At 37.5% G+C, this 16,245-nt stretch overlaps 1 protein-coding gene across 2 annotated transcripts in view; it reads right to left on the minus strand.

Moving 5' to 3' along the window:
* The window catches only part of nsmaf.L (neutral sphingomyelinase activation associated factor L homeolog), a 50,888-nt gene extending 35,050 nt beyond the window's left edge, over window positions 1-15,838 (minus strand). The window contains exons 1-13 of one of the 2 annotated variants that reach the window (XM_018268019.2): window positions 15,613-15,838; window positions 13,571-13,660; window positions 13,031-13,109; window positions 12,151-12,218; window positions 12,021-12,057; window positions 11,552-11,602; window positions 8,367-8,438; window positions 7,079-7,126; window positions 6,946-6,998; window positions 5,263-5,392; window positions 4,568-4,639; window positions 1,702-1,810; window positions 118-294 (exon numbers count right to left, since the gene is read on the minus strand). In XM_018268019.2, coding sequence (XP_018123508.1) covers window positions 118-294; window positions 1,702-1,810; window positions 4,568-4,639; window positions 5,263-5,392; window positions 6,946-6,998; window positions 7,079-7,126; window positions 8,367-8,438; window positions 11,552-11,602; window positions 12,021-12,057; window positions 12,151-12,218; window positions 13,031-13,109; window positions 13,571-13,660; window positions 15,613-15,662 — 1,036 coding nt within the window. In that variant the 5' untranslated portion in view covers window positions 15,663-15,838. Of the gene's footprint in view, window positions 1-117; window positions 295-1,701; window positions 1,811-4,567; window positions 4,640-5,262; window positions 5,393-6,945; window positions 6,999-7,078; window positions 7,127-8,366; window positions 8,439-11,551; window positions 11,603-12,020; window positions 12,058-12,150; window positions 12,219-13,030; window positions 13,110-13,570; window positions 13,661-15,431; window positions 15,583-15,612 lie in introns of those variants that run through there. The other variant, XM_041566433.1, reaches the window with a different exon arrangement.
* Window positions 15,839-16,245: the final 407 nt, after the last annotated feature.

Raw genomic sequence — 16,245 nt, forward strand, 5'->3', positions numbered from 1 at the left:
GGTAGAGATAAAATAAATCAACTTCCTTTTTTTTTTTCACCGCCACAAATTACTCATGTGTATTTGTCTGAATCCTGTTTTTCTTTGCAGTAATTAGGAAGGCAGAAACAATCTTACCCAGGTCTGAACTAGTGTAGTCTGCTATGGTCCAAGGAAAAACAGGATACTGGGATAGATCGTTGCAGCTGCGGTCTGCCAGGTTATTGAGATGTAAAAGATACTGGTAGTTTGAAATCTGGCCCATTTGCCATTGTAGCATATAGCTGTCTGCTGTCTGTTCGGTAACATGATTCTCTGCCAAAACAAAGAGCAAGATACAGTTACTTCACTTTGTTTTTAAATGAATTATTTATGTATCCCATGGCTTGTCTTCCCAACACCAGGCCAGGTCCCAGTGGTTAATTAACACTATATAAGATGTAGTGTTTTTAGACAGGTTTTCTTTTCTTTCATATTACTAGCAATAAATGCTTCTGTGACAATACAGAAGGGCCCATTGACACAGTTGTTTGTGTACTTCATATCATAAACATGGCACAATGCAATCTCCAAGCAAACTATGCCCTGTGCACTCTTTCTATTGACAAAGAAGGAGTGTGAAGTGAATCCCTCAGCAGTTATTGCCAAAAAATTAGTAAACCACTTTTCCAGGCAATAGTTTCATGTGCAGAGTTACTTGCAGCACCTCTTATTAATGTCAATTTGTTATTTTTTGTATTGCCAAAACAAGGGGCAGCATTCAAAACATACAGTGTGATATTGCCTTGCTGTTTAATGGCTGTCAGTATAGAAAGATAACCGTGCACTGGGAAGCTATAATTGATATGCACCAATATAGCCCTAACGTAAAGGAGAACTAAACCCTAAAAATGAATAGGGCTAAAAATGCCATGTTTTATATACTGTACTTATTGCTCCACCTAAAATTTCAGCTTGTCAATAGCAGCAATGATCCAGGACTTAAAACTTGTCACAGGGGGTTACCATCTTGGAAAGTGTCTGTGACACTCACATGCTCAGTGGGCTCTGAGCAGCTGTTGAGAAGCTAAGCTTAGGGGTCGTCACTAATTATCAAGCAGAAAATGAGATGTGTCTGCAGTATAAGCTGATGCTACAAGGTTGGGTATTAAATTCTGATGCTAGTTGCACTGGTTTCTGTGCTGCCATGTAGTAATTATCTGTATTAATTACTAATAAGCCTTATACGGTGACATTTCTATTCTATGTGTACTGTATATTGTAAGTGGGTCCCTAAGCTCAGTAAGTGACAGCAGTAAAACAGAAGACGGGGAGCTACTGGGGCATTTTTGGAGACACAGATCTTTACTGCTAAAGGGCTTTGTTTGCCTTGGGCTGGTACAGAAGCCCAAAACATTATGTACAACATTTCTAGCTACTTCTTTAGTTTAACTTTCCTTGCCCTTTAAGTCTTTTCCAAAACCCAACCTTACTTCCGAACAGCCGTATTTTTAACAAGACAGTTCCCAAGTCACATGGGTTAGAAAAGCTTTTCAGAATAAGGGGCAGTCTGCCCAGTCCTTGATCAGAGGCATGGCCTATAACCCTATCATATGCTAAAATGTTCCAATATATCAGGATAAATGCACAGTATGGTCAAAGGCACATATATATCTCTATTCAAGCCCACCATATTCATGCAGAGAAAATACAACAAAATGTAAAAGTTCAAAAGACTCAGACCTAAATAGGCTGCAATGTAGTAGTAGAGATCATCGCGATCTGTAGAATTGTAAAATTTAAGGTATATATCGGAACACAGGTCATTTTCAGTGCAAAACACTTCCAGACCCTGAGAGATAAAAACAAAAGAAAGGAATATGATACCAATATATACAGATATAAGCAAAGCCAAGACATCACACATTGTGTTTGAGCAATATATATGATTCTCATTTCCTATTTGCTGGCAGTAATTGCTGATTCATTATGCCACTGAGTCACTTTCTCATAAAAACCACTGACCTTTGAAATAGTCATTGGTCTTGTATTTCATGTCATTTGTACAGGCACATTATTGTACCATGCAGAAAGGAAAGCACAATGTTGGGAAAGAATTCTGGAAAGTAATTTGGGTGTCAAACAAGGCAAACAAGAAGGAATGTTTGGATAAGTGCAGGGTGAAAACAGAAATTTAAAAACAATACAATAAAGGAGATACAATGAATCAGTCAATCTGTGATAATGGCATTAACGCTGGAATGTACACAGGGGGAGACAGAAAAACAGGGTGATACGAAAATCTGCAGAGTGAAAGAAATGAGGCGCAAGGTACCAGAGAGATGAGTATGTGGATACAGGAAAAAGAAATACAGGAAACAAGCATCAAAGAAAAAACAAAATGAGAAAACAGAAAAATAGATGGGAGAAGGGGAGTAGGGAGATGAGAATATATTAAAGAAACTGCAAGCTTGTGTCATGTTCTTTGGTTGTAATGATTGGGCACCACTAGCACAGCACATGTAACACTCCAGACAATATACATACATGAGTGCAAAAACTAGGTTCTTGAATGTCTTTAATTTGATAGGGTGGTCACTGGTTCATTTACTTTCATACAATCAAGCCCTGGAGTTATGAGTTAGGCTTTGAGTAACACGATTTGTTTGCTGGGTGCAACAAATCAAGTGTAAAGCTTCAAACAAAGCATAAACGCTTCATGTCACAAAGCTTCTCATCCCAGTCTTCAAAGTTACTGTATATTATAACCCCTGCCCAGCTTTTTAACCAGTCACTCTTCTGTTGAAGCCTTCTGCCTTGTGGTTTATACTACCCTGTCATAGGGTTTAACATAAATAATCCTAATATGACTGGCAAACACAAAAAAATGGATTTCTGTAGATTCCTGTTTACTGTCATTGATCTGTCATTTTTCAGGTAAGTGTTTCAGAAAATAACAGGAACTTCCCTGCTCACATCAGTTAACCAGCTTAGCTGCCTGGGAGATTTTTTTTTTAAATTTGTTTATAGGCACCCGAGGGCCGCCCTTTAAAAGCTGGGTGCCTATTTATAAATACGGCCTAGAATTCAGCCCAGAATTTTGCAGTGCACCTTGTGATTGTAAAAAAGACTTATAATGTTATATGACTTTATGCTTACTTAAGTAACCATTCACCCTAAATGTCGCCCAAATTATGGTTAAAGCTGCTCCGTCCCCATTAGGCTTACAGTTTGGAGGGCTGAACTTATATTGGCTCATGTACAGCCAGTTTTAGAATAAAGCAATCAAGAACTATTCTAACTTAGTATACCATAACATCAAAATGTCAGTAAAACAAACACACTGCACTTTAAAGGAATAGTTCAACTAAAAAGGAACAATAACACAAGGTTTTTTTTATCAGCAAATTGACTTTTAGGGCCTGGCGAAAAATCTCGTCTTCTTCGGGACTACTAATCTCCCAGAACTGCCTCCCCTTCGACTAGAATGAAAATCGGCGGCGGGATGGCACTCGGAGCACTTCGTTTTACCAAGTTGCCTCACGAGGAAACCGGGCAACTTCGGAAAACTAAGCGCTCCGAGTGCCATCCCGCTGGCGGTTTTCATTCTAGCCGTGGGAAAGCAGTTCGGGAAAATTAGTCGCACTGAAGAAAAGGAGATTTGTCACTGGGCGACTAATCTCACTCAATTCCCACGTGTGTCTCTGCCCTTAAACCCTTTTATCAACCAGTGTATCCTGCAGCATCCTCATTATTTCAATCTATATAGCATTTCCAAACAGGACGACTGGGAACTCTTCTTGGAAGATTTCTATGTGCTCGCTCCATCTCTTCTAGCCAAACCAGAAGTCTTTTGAGAATGTCTTGTAATGTGTATTTAAGTCTTTATCATGTTGCATTCAGGTATAGGTTGGCAGGAAATTAATGATGGACATGTGCACGTTAGGGTTGGAGGGGCAATGTCAATATGGTGGAGTTGAATAGGGGAGCCCTGGAAAAAGCATGTCTCTTCTCACACCCCCATTGATGGAAACCAACCTACCGCAACATATATAGAATATAATTGAGTATGTTATGTTTATGGGCAGGGAGTTTGGAGGTGTTGTTGGCCCTTTAAGTTAACTTTTAGTATTTTTTATAGACTGGGCATCGACTTTTCAGTTGGACTTCATTTTTATGGGTTGTGAACCATTGTTATAATGGAACGATTTTACTTTTTATTGCTTATTCGAGCACTCTTCTATTAATCTTCTGGTCTCCCATTCAAACCAACGCATAGTCACTAGGGTAAGTAGGACCCTTAGCATTCATATAATTGCAAATTAGAGAGCAAAATAAATACAAGTGTAATATATAAAAATCAGAAACAATTAAAAATGAAATCATAGATTAAAAATGAAGTATTATAATACCACTGTGTATAAGATGCTGAAATGTAATTTTAGGTGGACTATCCGTTTTTCAGTTTTACGGCAAGATCTGTTTATATGTAACATTTTACATTTAGTAAAACATTTATTACCTTATCCTATTAGATATTAAAAAAACATGGCGAAACTCTGTCCTTGTCCATTAACCCATTTCAATTAAACTTGGTGTAGTAACTTACCACAGGCATCAGCATATGTCTTCTCTTATATATCCGGCGTATATCCAATAGATTAATATGAACCACAGGTTTCTAAAATAAAACGAATGCTTTATCCGTGTCACTGTTTAAAGCAATTCTGCATAATGTCATGAAACTTGTGAATTAAAATCATTTAATAATATATAACTATCCAGTGATTTTTTTTTTCTCTTCACTATTTAATTTCCTGAGAAATTGCTCAGAGCTCTCCATTAGCTAATAAATACAATGTCAATAATCATCATGAAGCCTAAAGATGTAGGAAATTTAAAAAGTAAATGATGTTTACAGCAATGTGAAGGATGGAAAAATTGTATTTCTCTGCTCTGCCCAGAACTGTATTTAAATAAAAAGTAAAATGAAGTTCAGGTACATAGATTACATTTAAAAAAAAAATCACTCACATATATGGTTATTTAAAATTGGACATTTGTACCAATACCAAGCTCTACAAAAATATCTGGGATAATGCATTATAAATGTTGCCCACAACCAATGTCTTTGCACTCATAAGTATTTGGATCAATCTGCAAACCCTCTGCTCATGTCATGAATAAAGGAAACACCTGCTTCACTTTCTGTACCACAATGTACATGAGCAAGTGAAATAGGAGAACTTATTATGTGTATACACAAAAGGATGCAAAGGCAAAAAACAAGAAACATATACTAACTGGGTAGCCATTCAGCGGCTGGAAATAGAGGCCTTTATCGGTGATGCACACGTGTCCAGGATTGGTGACAAGTGGTGTAACCATTTCTGCTTCGCATTCCATGTTTGAGATTTCTAAGAGGTTCTGAAAGCTGCAGCAAATAATTACAGAGATAGATAATGAAGGGTATTCCAGCAATGGTATTAACCAGATGTCTAAATACATTGTGTTTTTAAGAAAATCTCAGCATCAGAAGATATACACATCATTATTTGTAAATTAATCTTTAAAAAAGGATAAATTACTGAATGAGATTGCATTATCCCTTTAAGCTTTTATCTCATCAGGATGCACTGTTGAAAACAAACAATTTATTGATTTATATAAGGAACTGTAAACATGCCTAATTTACTGATATAAAGCAGAATACTGGAAGGAAAAACAGTAGCATTACACACAGATAAATCCATTATCCAGAAACCTGATATCCAGAAAGCTCTGAATTTCAGAAAAGCCATCTCCTATAGACTCCATTTTATTGAATTAATTATTTTTAAATGATTTCCCTTTTCTCTGTAATAATAAAACAGTAGCATGTACTTGATCCCAACTAAGATATAATTAATCCTTATTTGAGGCAAAACCAGCCTATTGGGTTTATTTAATATTTAAATGATTTTTTAGTGAATTGAAGGCATGGAAACCCAAATTACAAGAAATCCCTTTATCCAAAACCCCACGTGTCAAAGCATTCTGGATAATGAGTCCCCTACCTGTCCCTTGTACTTGATCACAACAAAGATATAATTAATTCTTCTTGGAGGCAAATCAATCCTATTGGGTTAATTTAATGTTTAAATAATATTTTTAGTAGAGTTAAAGTATGGAGATCCAAATTATGGAAAGAACAGTTCACACACACACAAAATATAGAAGTAAACCCTCCGCAATTTTTTTTATAAGTAGCATCTGTGGATAGTTAATGAGGACCCCAAGTGAATCTCTAATTTAGTATAATGCATACCTATACAGATCCTCCATTAGCCCTCTGCCTTTCTACGTTAAGAATCGTACCTTTGAAGTCGCCATTTTGATTCCTCTACTTCCTAATTCCTATTTTACCTATCGTGAAACTGGGGGACACAAGGGGCAGCGTAATTTGCATAAAAGATAACCGTGACTCTTGAGAAAGGTCAATGTTTAATGCACATGCACCTGCTTTGTGTCAGGATTCATGTCTGTGTCGAAGCTGCAAACAAGAGAAGGGGGGGGGAGAGAATCTCTACAGCAGGGCAGGTCTTTGACATACAGTTCATACAGGAGCAGACAACAGGCTGTGGCAAAGGAATTTGTGGGTTGGAAAGGGTCACATGCAATTGTCTACAGCTGGCTTTGTAATTAACACAAAAAACTATAGGGGTTTAGTTCTCCTTTAACCACAACATACAGTAGCTATACTGTATAACAGGAACATAGGAAGGAAAAAAAAGTCAATGGGAAATGCCTTTTAAAGGAAGAGCGTTGTAATGTATCAGTATCCTTAGAGAAATACAGGGTAAGTCGGGGGAAATAAAGTAATGTTATTTGGAAGAGTATAGGAGCTGGACTCAAGGATGTAAGTGCAACTGTAATTTTATAGAGAAGAGAAGTGAGCGAGATAAGATTTTGATTAACTAGCATTTAGAAACAAGTTTTAATACTAACCTTTTCTTATCAAATGAGGTCCGTGCCAAACGGGACTGGAGAATAGCAGTTATCTAACATCAAGGGGAAAATACACTTTAAATGCTGAAAGCTAAAATGTAAACCCAATTATAGCAATTGATTCATCTCATACCATTGCAGTTTGATCTCCAAGCTTGTCAAGGCGAGAAGCTCTCTGAAGCTAAGAAGGAACACAGAGCCATCAGTTGTTTCATTAGGTAGCATAAGCATTACAGCTTACAAGATGAAACAGCACCACTCCTTCATAAAATAAAAATGCCTTTATTGGAATCCTTTAGGGCATTACAGCAACTTTTCGGGTCACATCTGATCCTTTGTCAAGCTTGACAAAGGATCAAATGCGACCCGAAACGTTGCTGTAATGCCCTAAAGGGTTCCAATAAAGGCATTTTTATTTTAAGGAGTGCTGCTGTTTCATCTTGTAAGCTGAAGTCTATACCTGTGGATAGTGGCCACCAGGAAAACCTGCACCACGAAAAAGAAAAAAGCCAGGAGGCTGTGCTGACTATTTTGCACTTAGCATAAGTATTACATACAGTGAGTGTCTCAGTCACACAGTGTCACGTGCCTTATAAATATAAACTGGAAATTCACTTTGTAAAACAGATCATGGTAAAAAATGGTGTTTGAGACCGCCATCTTGGCTTGCAACAGGTTCCCTGCTTGCATGGCAGGGTGAGAGAGATGGTGTGCACTGGCAGTGTTGGACTGGGACACAAGGGGCCCACCGAAAACCTTAGACTAGGGGTCCACTCTCAGTATTATTATTCTTCCTCTCCTCACTAAACCTCTGTTCTCCTAGGGAAGGGAAGCTTTAGTTATTCTTAACGGGATATGGTCATGGGAAAAAAAAAATGTTCTCACTGAAAACCGTTTCTCATAAGAGAAAACAGATTTTTTTCATTTAATTTTGAAATCTGACATGCGAGACATATTGTCAGTTCCCCAGCTGTCCCCAGTCATGTGACTTGTGCTCTGATAGACTTCAGTCATGCTTTACTGCTATACTGCAAGCTGAAGTCATATCACCCACCTCCCCCCCGAACAGCCTAACAACAGAACAATGGGAAGGTAACCAGATAGCAGCTCCCTAACACAAGATAACAGCTGCCTGGTAGATCTAAGAATAGCACTCAATAGTACAATTCAGGTCCCACTGAGCAGTTCCATCCTAAAGTGATGGCTCTTTCTGAAAGCACATGACCAGGCAAAATGAACTGAGATGGCTGCCTTAACACCAATATTACAACTAAAAAAAATACACTTGCTGGTTCAGAAATGACATTTTATATTGTAGAATGAATTATTTGCTGTGTAAACAGAGTAATTTAGAAATAAATACTACATCATAAAAATCATGAGAGAATCCCTTTAATAACATGTTGTAACAACATACATACCTGAAGCAAGGTTTGTACAACATCATCAACCCTTCTAGAATCCTCCAGCTCAAAGACAACACCATTTTTGCCCTACAATGGGTATTGAAAAAATATATATTAATGCAGAAATGTGTCCAAGAATCACCAAAAATATCAGGCCTAATATATGTATTGCTGTTTTGTCTACTGTCTTTTGTTGTAGAGCTTCCGTTTACACACCATACGTTTATGAAAACATGTAAATTTGTTGCTGAATGGCTGATATGTCAATGCTTTCATTTATGTCTAACTGCATTATGAGCTAAGGTGATCTAATTATTTTATTGGCTTTAAGTAACATTCTGCTTCTTCTGCAGAGGTTAAATAAAATAAGTCAAATGAAGCAGGGCCCAAAGTGGCCAAAATATCATAAAAACTGTACAATGCTGTACAATGCTTGCTAGAATAATTAATATAGAAATACATTTGTAAACAGACAGTGAGTACAACACTGTAGTATCTATTATTCTAATGTAAAGGCAAAGAAATATCAAAAAGGTGGTATAAAGGTATTAACTAAGATAATCATAGAAAGCTTTCAGAACATTTTAGTTCCTTTTTTTAGGCTGAATAAAACTATTCTGAAAACGTATCCAGAAAGCTCAGAATTATGCGATAGCAATCTCCCATAGACTCCATTTTAATCAAATAATTAAAATTTTTAAAAATGATTTGGTTTTTCTCTGTAATATTGTGTTTAATTAATGAATAAAGGATTTTTAGTAGACTTATGGAAAAATCCCTTATCTGGAAAACTTCAGGTCCTGAGCTTTATGGATAACAGGTCTGTACCTGTATACAGTGTCTGAAAAAAAAATTCCCAATATATTTCTGTATGGTGGAGGGGGCTGCATTTAAAGTAGGAAAAAGATTTCTATTACGATTTATTTTTGGTTTTTGAGCAGTAAGACTGCTTTCACTTGTGTTCATATTCAATGAAAATGTACTTTTCACCAACTTTGCCACTTACCGTATATACTCGAGTATAAGCCGTCCCGAGTATAAGCCAAGGTACCTAATTTTACCTCCAAAAACTGGGAAAGCTTATTGACTCGAGTATAAGCCTAGGGTGAGAAATGCAGCCACTTCTGGTAAGTTTCAATCAAAAAATTGAGGGTTTCTGCTCCCATTGAAGGTGCCGGCGTCTCGTTTTTGGATGCCGGCGACCATTCTTGGACGCCGGCGAATATTCTTGGAGACTATTCTTGGACGCCGGCGACTATTCTTAGGCGTTTTGGCGCTTGACCCGAGTATAAGCCGAGGTGGAGTTTTTTAGCATATTTTGGGGGCTGAAAAACTCGGCTTATACTTGAGTATATACGGTAGTTAAGGAATTTTAGAATTTTGATGACTTGCAAGATTTGACCCCGAAGCAAATAATGGAAAAGCATGGGAACACTCTTTCTGAAGAATAACCCAGCAGAGGAAATGCTTTGATTTTGGATTCGTCCTTTTTCAGCAGGATTCGGATTTGGCTGAATCCAAGTGCCTGGCGGAACCAATCCAAAAAATCATGTAACTTTTGTTTCCCCCATATTTCCCTAATTTACATATGCAAATTAGGGTTCCAATTTGTTTGGGTATTCGGCCGAATCTTTTCACAAAGGATTTGGGATTCAGCCAAATCCTAAAATAGTTGATATGGTGCATCTGTAGAAAAAACCCTAAGCAACATAGCTGTTGAAATGTGGTTTTACAGAAAAGGATGGGATACAGCAACAGACAATCACATTCAACTTACTGATGTGGCACCAGTCAATATGATAAATCATATTGGGCATCTTTAAATCTAAGTTCTACTTCATGTCTGTAAAATTTGAAATCTATTGTTTCTGTTGTTATTTAGAATTGGCAAGTTGAGCTGCTGGAAGGGTCAAGTTGCCATATTTTATTGTCCCATGTGTGGCCAAAATCAGTTATTGCACACCCAAAGCAGAAGCAGTGGGGGGCTGGGCTTGATATGACCTTTAACAGGCCCTGGAAGGCTTGAGGGTAGAATCAATGCAGGAAAATACAGTGAATCCTGGAGGAAAACCTGATTCAATATGAAAGAAACCTAAGCCTTGGTAGAAGGTTTCATTCCTAGCAAGACAATGACCCCAAGCATAAAGCCAAATCTACACACGAAACAGCCCAAACACAACAATATTTATGACCTAGAATGGCTCTCTCTCTCTCAATCTCAGTTCAATAGAGAATTTGTAGCTGGACTTGAAAGGCAGTTCCCTCAAAATACCCATAAGAGCAGTTTTGCAAAGAGTAATGGAGAAAACAGCAGTGCAAAGCTTTGCCTATCCTCAAAGGTTCAAATGTACCGTAATAGGTGAATCTACTAAACAGTGACTTCAAGGAGATGTGTACTTGTGCAATGATTTACTTGTTTGTTACAAATCACTGCTCAGTGGCAAAAAAGGCCAAATCCAACGATTCAACGTTTCATGCCAATAATGGCATAAATACTTTTTGAACTCTTGTATTTACATAAAGAATACACACAGGTTAGAGTCCTGCACGGAACCAATTTGTTAAACCCGAAACGTAGCTGCAACCCGCATTCTTACCCGCTTGGACCCGATACCTAACCCGACCTGCAAGTATTTTATACGCAACTCGATCCGCGACCCGCAGACCAACAAGAAACAGGAAGTGCTGTCAATGTAAACCGGAAGCGACATCATTGAAGTAGACGTGACCAGAAAAAAGGAGTAAAACTCGCTATTGAGAAGACCCGTGACCCACGTCTATATCCACCCGAAACTTCTACCCGCAACCCACAGGTTACCCGCAGGTACCCGACTCGCTGCAGGACTCTAACACAGGTTAATATTTATGAGCATATTAGATGCTCTGTCACAATTTGAAAAGTGAAAATATAGATGCAGCTTTGTTTCATTTTCATTGTTATCAACACAACAGAATCCAAAATACCTTAAAAAAACCATTATTATTTATAAAAGCATCACAGAATAAACATAACAATAAACATTACAAACTATTTTACCAATCACAGGTACACATTGGTCAGAATCAAATCCATGATTCCAGGGCTCCAAGGCAGCTGACCAATGCATTCTATTATTTCCTATATTTCTATATAGATTACATTTTTCATTAATATTTCAGTATTTTGAGTTGAAAGTATTCAGTCATGAATGCTTACTTACACGTTCGATTTTGTAGGCCGCTACTATGTTTTGCTCTTTAATGAGGTACACCTAATAAAACAAATATTTAAGGTTTAATGTTAAATGGGGCAGTACTAGCAAATATGAATTTCTTAACACTAGCAGAGCAAATCTAAGACTTACATCTCTGAGGATCTGACCTATGTACCATTATAAACATAAAGAAGAGACATCTTCATTCACCTCCTCATCTACTATATTAAGTTCAACAGTGAATCATGGCACACCCTTTTTCCATTGCTGTGGATGGTGTTCCTGTCTAACATGTTTCACCTGCAAGCAAATGTATAGCCCGGGCCTTCTCGGTTATAAATGAAAGTTTTAATCACCACCAGTAGGTACATTTTATCAGCAGCTTTAGATGTATAAATGTATATATGTATAAAGGTAATATTTTCTCTCATACTGCACTGGTTATACACAGAACCTTAGATTTGAGACTTCTTACCTGATTATACAAAACAATCAATCTCCTCTGCTTTTTGCTAAAAAAATAAATAAAAAAAAGGCAAAGTTAGGACTCTGTCTTTTCAATTGTAACGCAGAGAAAAAAAAATAAAAGTAGAATAAACTCATACTTTTTGAATAATAATTCATCTTGTCCCATCTCCAGTTCGTCTATTTTTGAACAGTCCCTCAGTGCAATCTGTAAAAATAAAAAAAATAGTTCTTAACTCGATAAAAACATCAAGACATTTAGAAGTAAATTATTTTTAATTTTAAATTATTTTTTTAGTAGACTTAGTAGTGGGTTATTTGTCAAAGGTCGAACGTTAGAGTTTTTTTTATACCTCAAATGAACTCACAACCTGAATGGTATCTTTTTTAAGAAAAAACATGATTCAGCGTGTTCGAGTTGTGAAACCCGAAAACTCGAACTGATCGAATTTTAGGCAAACAAAAATTCAAATTGCTCGAATCATTCGAGTTTTTAGGCAAAAGCCTCTGAAAAAGACTCAAACATCATACAGGCTATTAACATCTTTAAATGGTTCAAGGGAACTCTGCCATTGACTCCAACATGACCTTGACAAGTTTAAGATGGTGTATTTTTGGATTTGAGCTATTTCCATGGTAAGAGTATAATAAATCTCGAAAAATTTCGTTTTTTTTGTAAACCGAAAATGTTTTTTGTGGAAAACACAACTCGATCCTTAATAAATATGTCCCTTAAAGTATGGAGATCAAATTACAGAAAGATTGCCTATTCAGAAAACCATTTTGGATAACAGGCCGTCACTGGCGGTCAGCTCAGGAAGGTCATTGTTTTGTCCCCTTACATGGGACAATAATCTGGCCAACACTGGATTAGGGAACAATCAGATATTCATTAGGAAATTTTGAAAATAAAGTTGGGTGTGCAGTGAATCAAATCATTAGATCAGACCTATAAGGTCTACGTGAGGCCCCTAAGTAATCTAATCATATCCTGAGATTTTATGACAAATTGTAACTTACCTTATATATGGGTTTACAGGTATCATCTGGCTCAAAAATTAGAGACTTTGAACATATTTTAAGTGAACCCAAGCATTTGCTATAAGAAAAAAAAAAAATTATCATTTTACAGTACTCTGCAGTTATCCTTTATTACATATTTATTACATATTACATATCCTTTATTACATAAACATATTACACAACACCCTGTGTTGCTTTACTTTGTGATACTTTAGCAAACATATGTATCTGTAAATCTTGTGCTGCTGTGAAATTGCCATCAAAAGAAAATAATATCACGGCAGCAAAATACACATGGACAAAACTAAATGTAGACGAAACAAAAAGGGAATTCAGAAAGGATTTGCTAGTTTAGAGCATATGGTGACAATACATAAAGATTCCAGACATGAAAAGTTAGTAATTGTAGCTTCATTTTGCAAAGATGGAGGTTTTGGGTCATTATGAACTTTCTGTATTTTAGATGTGAACTTACAAGAGAAAATAAGAGACCTATCAGATTCCTTCTGTAAAAGAAGTGGGTATGCAGTGTTTTACCTTTCACGGTTTTCAGTGTCTTGGAATATTTGACTGGCTATGTGTTGTTCAAAAAAGTATTCTTCCAGGTCCAGCAGCAACAGAGAAAATCTAAGGGGAAAGAAATAGAGAGCTGATATTTTGTTTCTCATATGCTGCCCTGATTGCTCTGCTCCTCAGTGTTTTCCATTAGTTTGAGCAATGTATCAGTGAACATCATAAAATGTTTTCAGCCAGTCTCAGCATTTAGCATTATTAGGTTAAAAGTAGGAAAAAAAAAAAAAAAAGAAAAAGTCTGCACTCGACATGGGTACCCTGATAGCAGTCAGGGGATCATGGATTCACAGCTGTTTTACAGGTATCCAACCTGAAGCAGGACTCTACTATATGTACCACTGAAACAACTTTGTAGTAATCTGAACCTCCAGCCAAAAAGGTCTAGCGTACTTATAATGTTTTTTTCCCCCTTTAAATTAACTCTTAGTATGATGTAGTGATATTCTGGGACAATTTGCAATTGTTTTTCATTTTTATTTGTAATTTTTTAGTTATTTAGCTTTATAATCCGCATCTCACCAATTTGCAATTTTAGCAATCTTGTTGCTAGGTTTCAAATTGCACTAGCAACCATGCACTGATTTGAATAAAAGCCTGGAATATGAATAGGAGAGGGCCTAAACAGAAACACGAGTAATAACAATACATCATTTGTAGCCTTACGGAGCATTTGTTTTTGTTTTTTTTTAAGATGGGGTCAGTGACCCCATTTGAAAGCTGGAAAGAGTCAGAAGAAAAAAAGGCAAATACTTCAAAAACTATAAAAAAGAAAAAATATGAAAGCCAGTTGAAAAGTTGGCCATTCTATAACATACTAAAAGTTAAAGCAAATGTCGACCCAAATAAAACATTTTGCATAATTTAAGAAAATATAATTTGAAGGAACTTTGCATTATACTGTAGTTCGTTTTTACATTTTCTATGGGTTGTATATTATGTGGATAAGTAATACTTTTGAAAGCAGTGTTTGTCTGTTCCTTTCTATTCTCTGCACTGATGGCTCAGACTGTTAATACAATTAAGACATCGCAGCTGATTAAAGGTGGCCATAGACACAAAGATCCGCTCGTTTGGCGACATTGCCAAACAAGCCCATTCTTTGCCCGATATGCCACTAACGGGCAGGGCTATTTGGGGGGTAATCTGAACGTTCGGCCCTATGGCCAAACGATCAGATTACGATGAGAGCGCAATGGGCTCCGGCGGGACAAAATCAAACCTGTCCGATCGGCCAAATGACCGTTCTCCGCCGAACGAAAAATGTCAGGACTCTCCACCCACGGTCCGAAAATAGTACGAATCCTCGATTCGTACGATAGGATCTTTGCGTCTATGGCCGCCGTAACAGACCTGTCTTTGCTGGGGAACCAAGACTTTTGCAACTTTGTATAAAAAGTAACAACCCGGCGTTAGACAATTGCTGCTTTCTATAGCAATTGTTTTTACAATTATCTTTAAAAGCAGCGGCAATTTTTAATGAATGTATATTGAAAAGTTTCTTAGAATTATATTTTCTATTATTAGGTGTATTTTTTTTTATGTTGGGGTTGACTTGCCCTATAAAGGTGAACCACTCCTTTAAATGAACTTTTTTTTTTGACATTGCGAATGATATTGTCCCAGTGAGGGATGTAACCATGTTATTATTGCACAGCACGATCAGCTCCATGTTCTCCCTAGAGATGAAGGGCAGCCTTACATTTCACCACAAGGATCTCATGGAAAGTTTATCGTGTGTGACAAGAAGATTCCAAAGAATCGCTTACTACAATAATAAAGTCGCTGCTTTAAACGAATTAATACAAGGGTCACGCCTCCCACATACCGCCCCATGGCACCGGGGTAAAAGTAAATCACTTCAGTCAATGTGCGCTGTTACAGAACTACAGCTCTCGCCTCACTTCTTCCTGAGATTCTTCAGCCTGACAGTTCCACCCACGAACTTAGAGAAGTCGCACTTGTGATTCCCAGGACGCGCTCGCTTCTGCAGTCAAAACGACACTCACCTCTCCTTAGATGAACGCTGTAACGCAACTGCCTTCTTACAGAAAGCCATGAGGTCCCAGTTGAAGGTACTCGCCGCCTACTGTAACACAGCCAGCAGCACGGCACCTTCTCTGGTAAACAAACCTACTGCAGCAGCCGCACACCAGTAGTGCCGGAGTGGAGAATACTGAAAGCGCTCCGCTGATTGGTTAGAAGTTACAAGCCCGGCTATGCTAACATAGTTGCTATTGGCGTAACATTGGCTAAACAACACAAATAGCAGCGGATTGGCTGCTGAAAGGACTTCCGTATTACGGCTCGCCACTGGATTGGCTGTTATCTGAAAGAGTCCAAAAGCCGGTGACATCCAGGCGAGTGCGCGCGACTGCTTTCATCTGCGCGCCCTCGTGTTCATGTTATTTCTGTGTTGGTCACACGCTCACTTTATAGCCTGTACATGGCGTCTTTTTCTGTTGGGGGACCTCATTTATTTTTTTTAGGTCTATATTTTTGTTTATTCCTATTAGGGCTGTGGTAGCAAAGAGGTTGTCAAAGAATAATAAAAAAAAAAATAATGGCCTAGTGATGTTGAAAATGGTGGACGGGCTACTTGGCTTTACTAAGTTGTCTTATCTTTTATTTAGATACAAGAT

Source organism: Xenopus laevis, chromosome 6L (genome assembly GCF_017654675.1).
Source record: "Xenopus laevis strain J_2021 chromosome 6L, Xenopus_laevis_v10.1, whole genome shotgun sequence".
NCBI lineage: Eukaryota > Metazoa > Chordata > Amphibia > Anura > Pipidae > Xenopus > Xenopus laevis.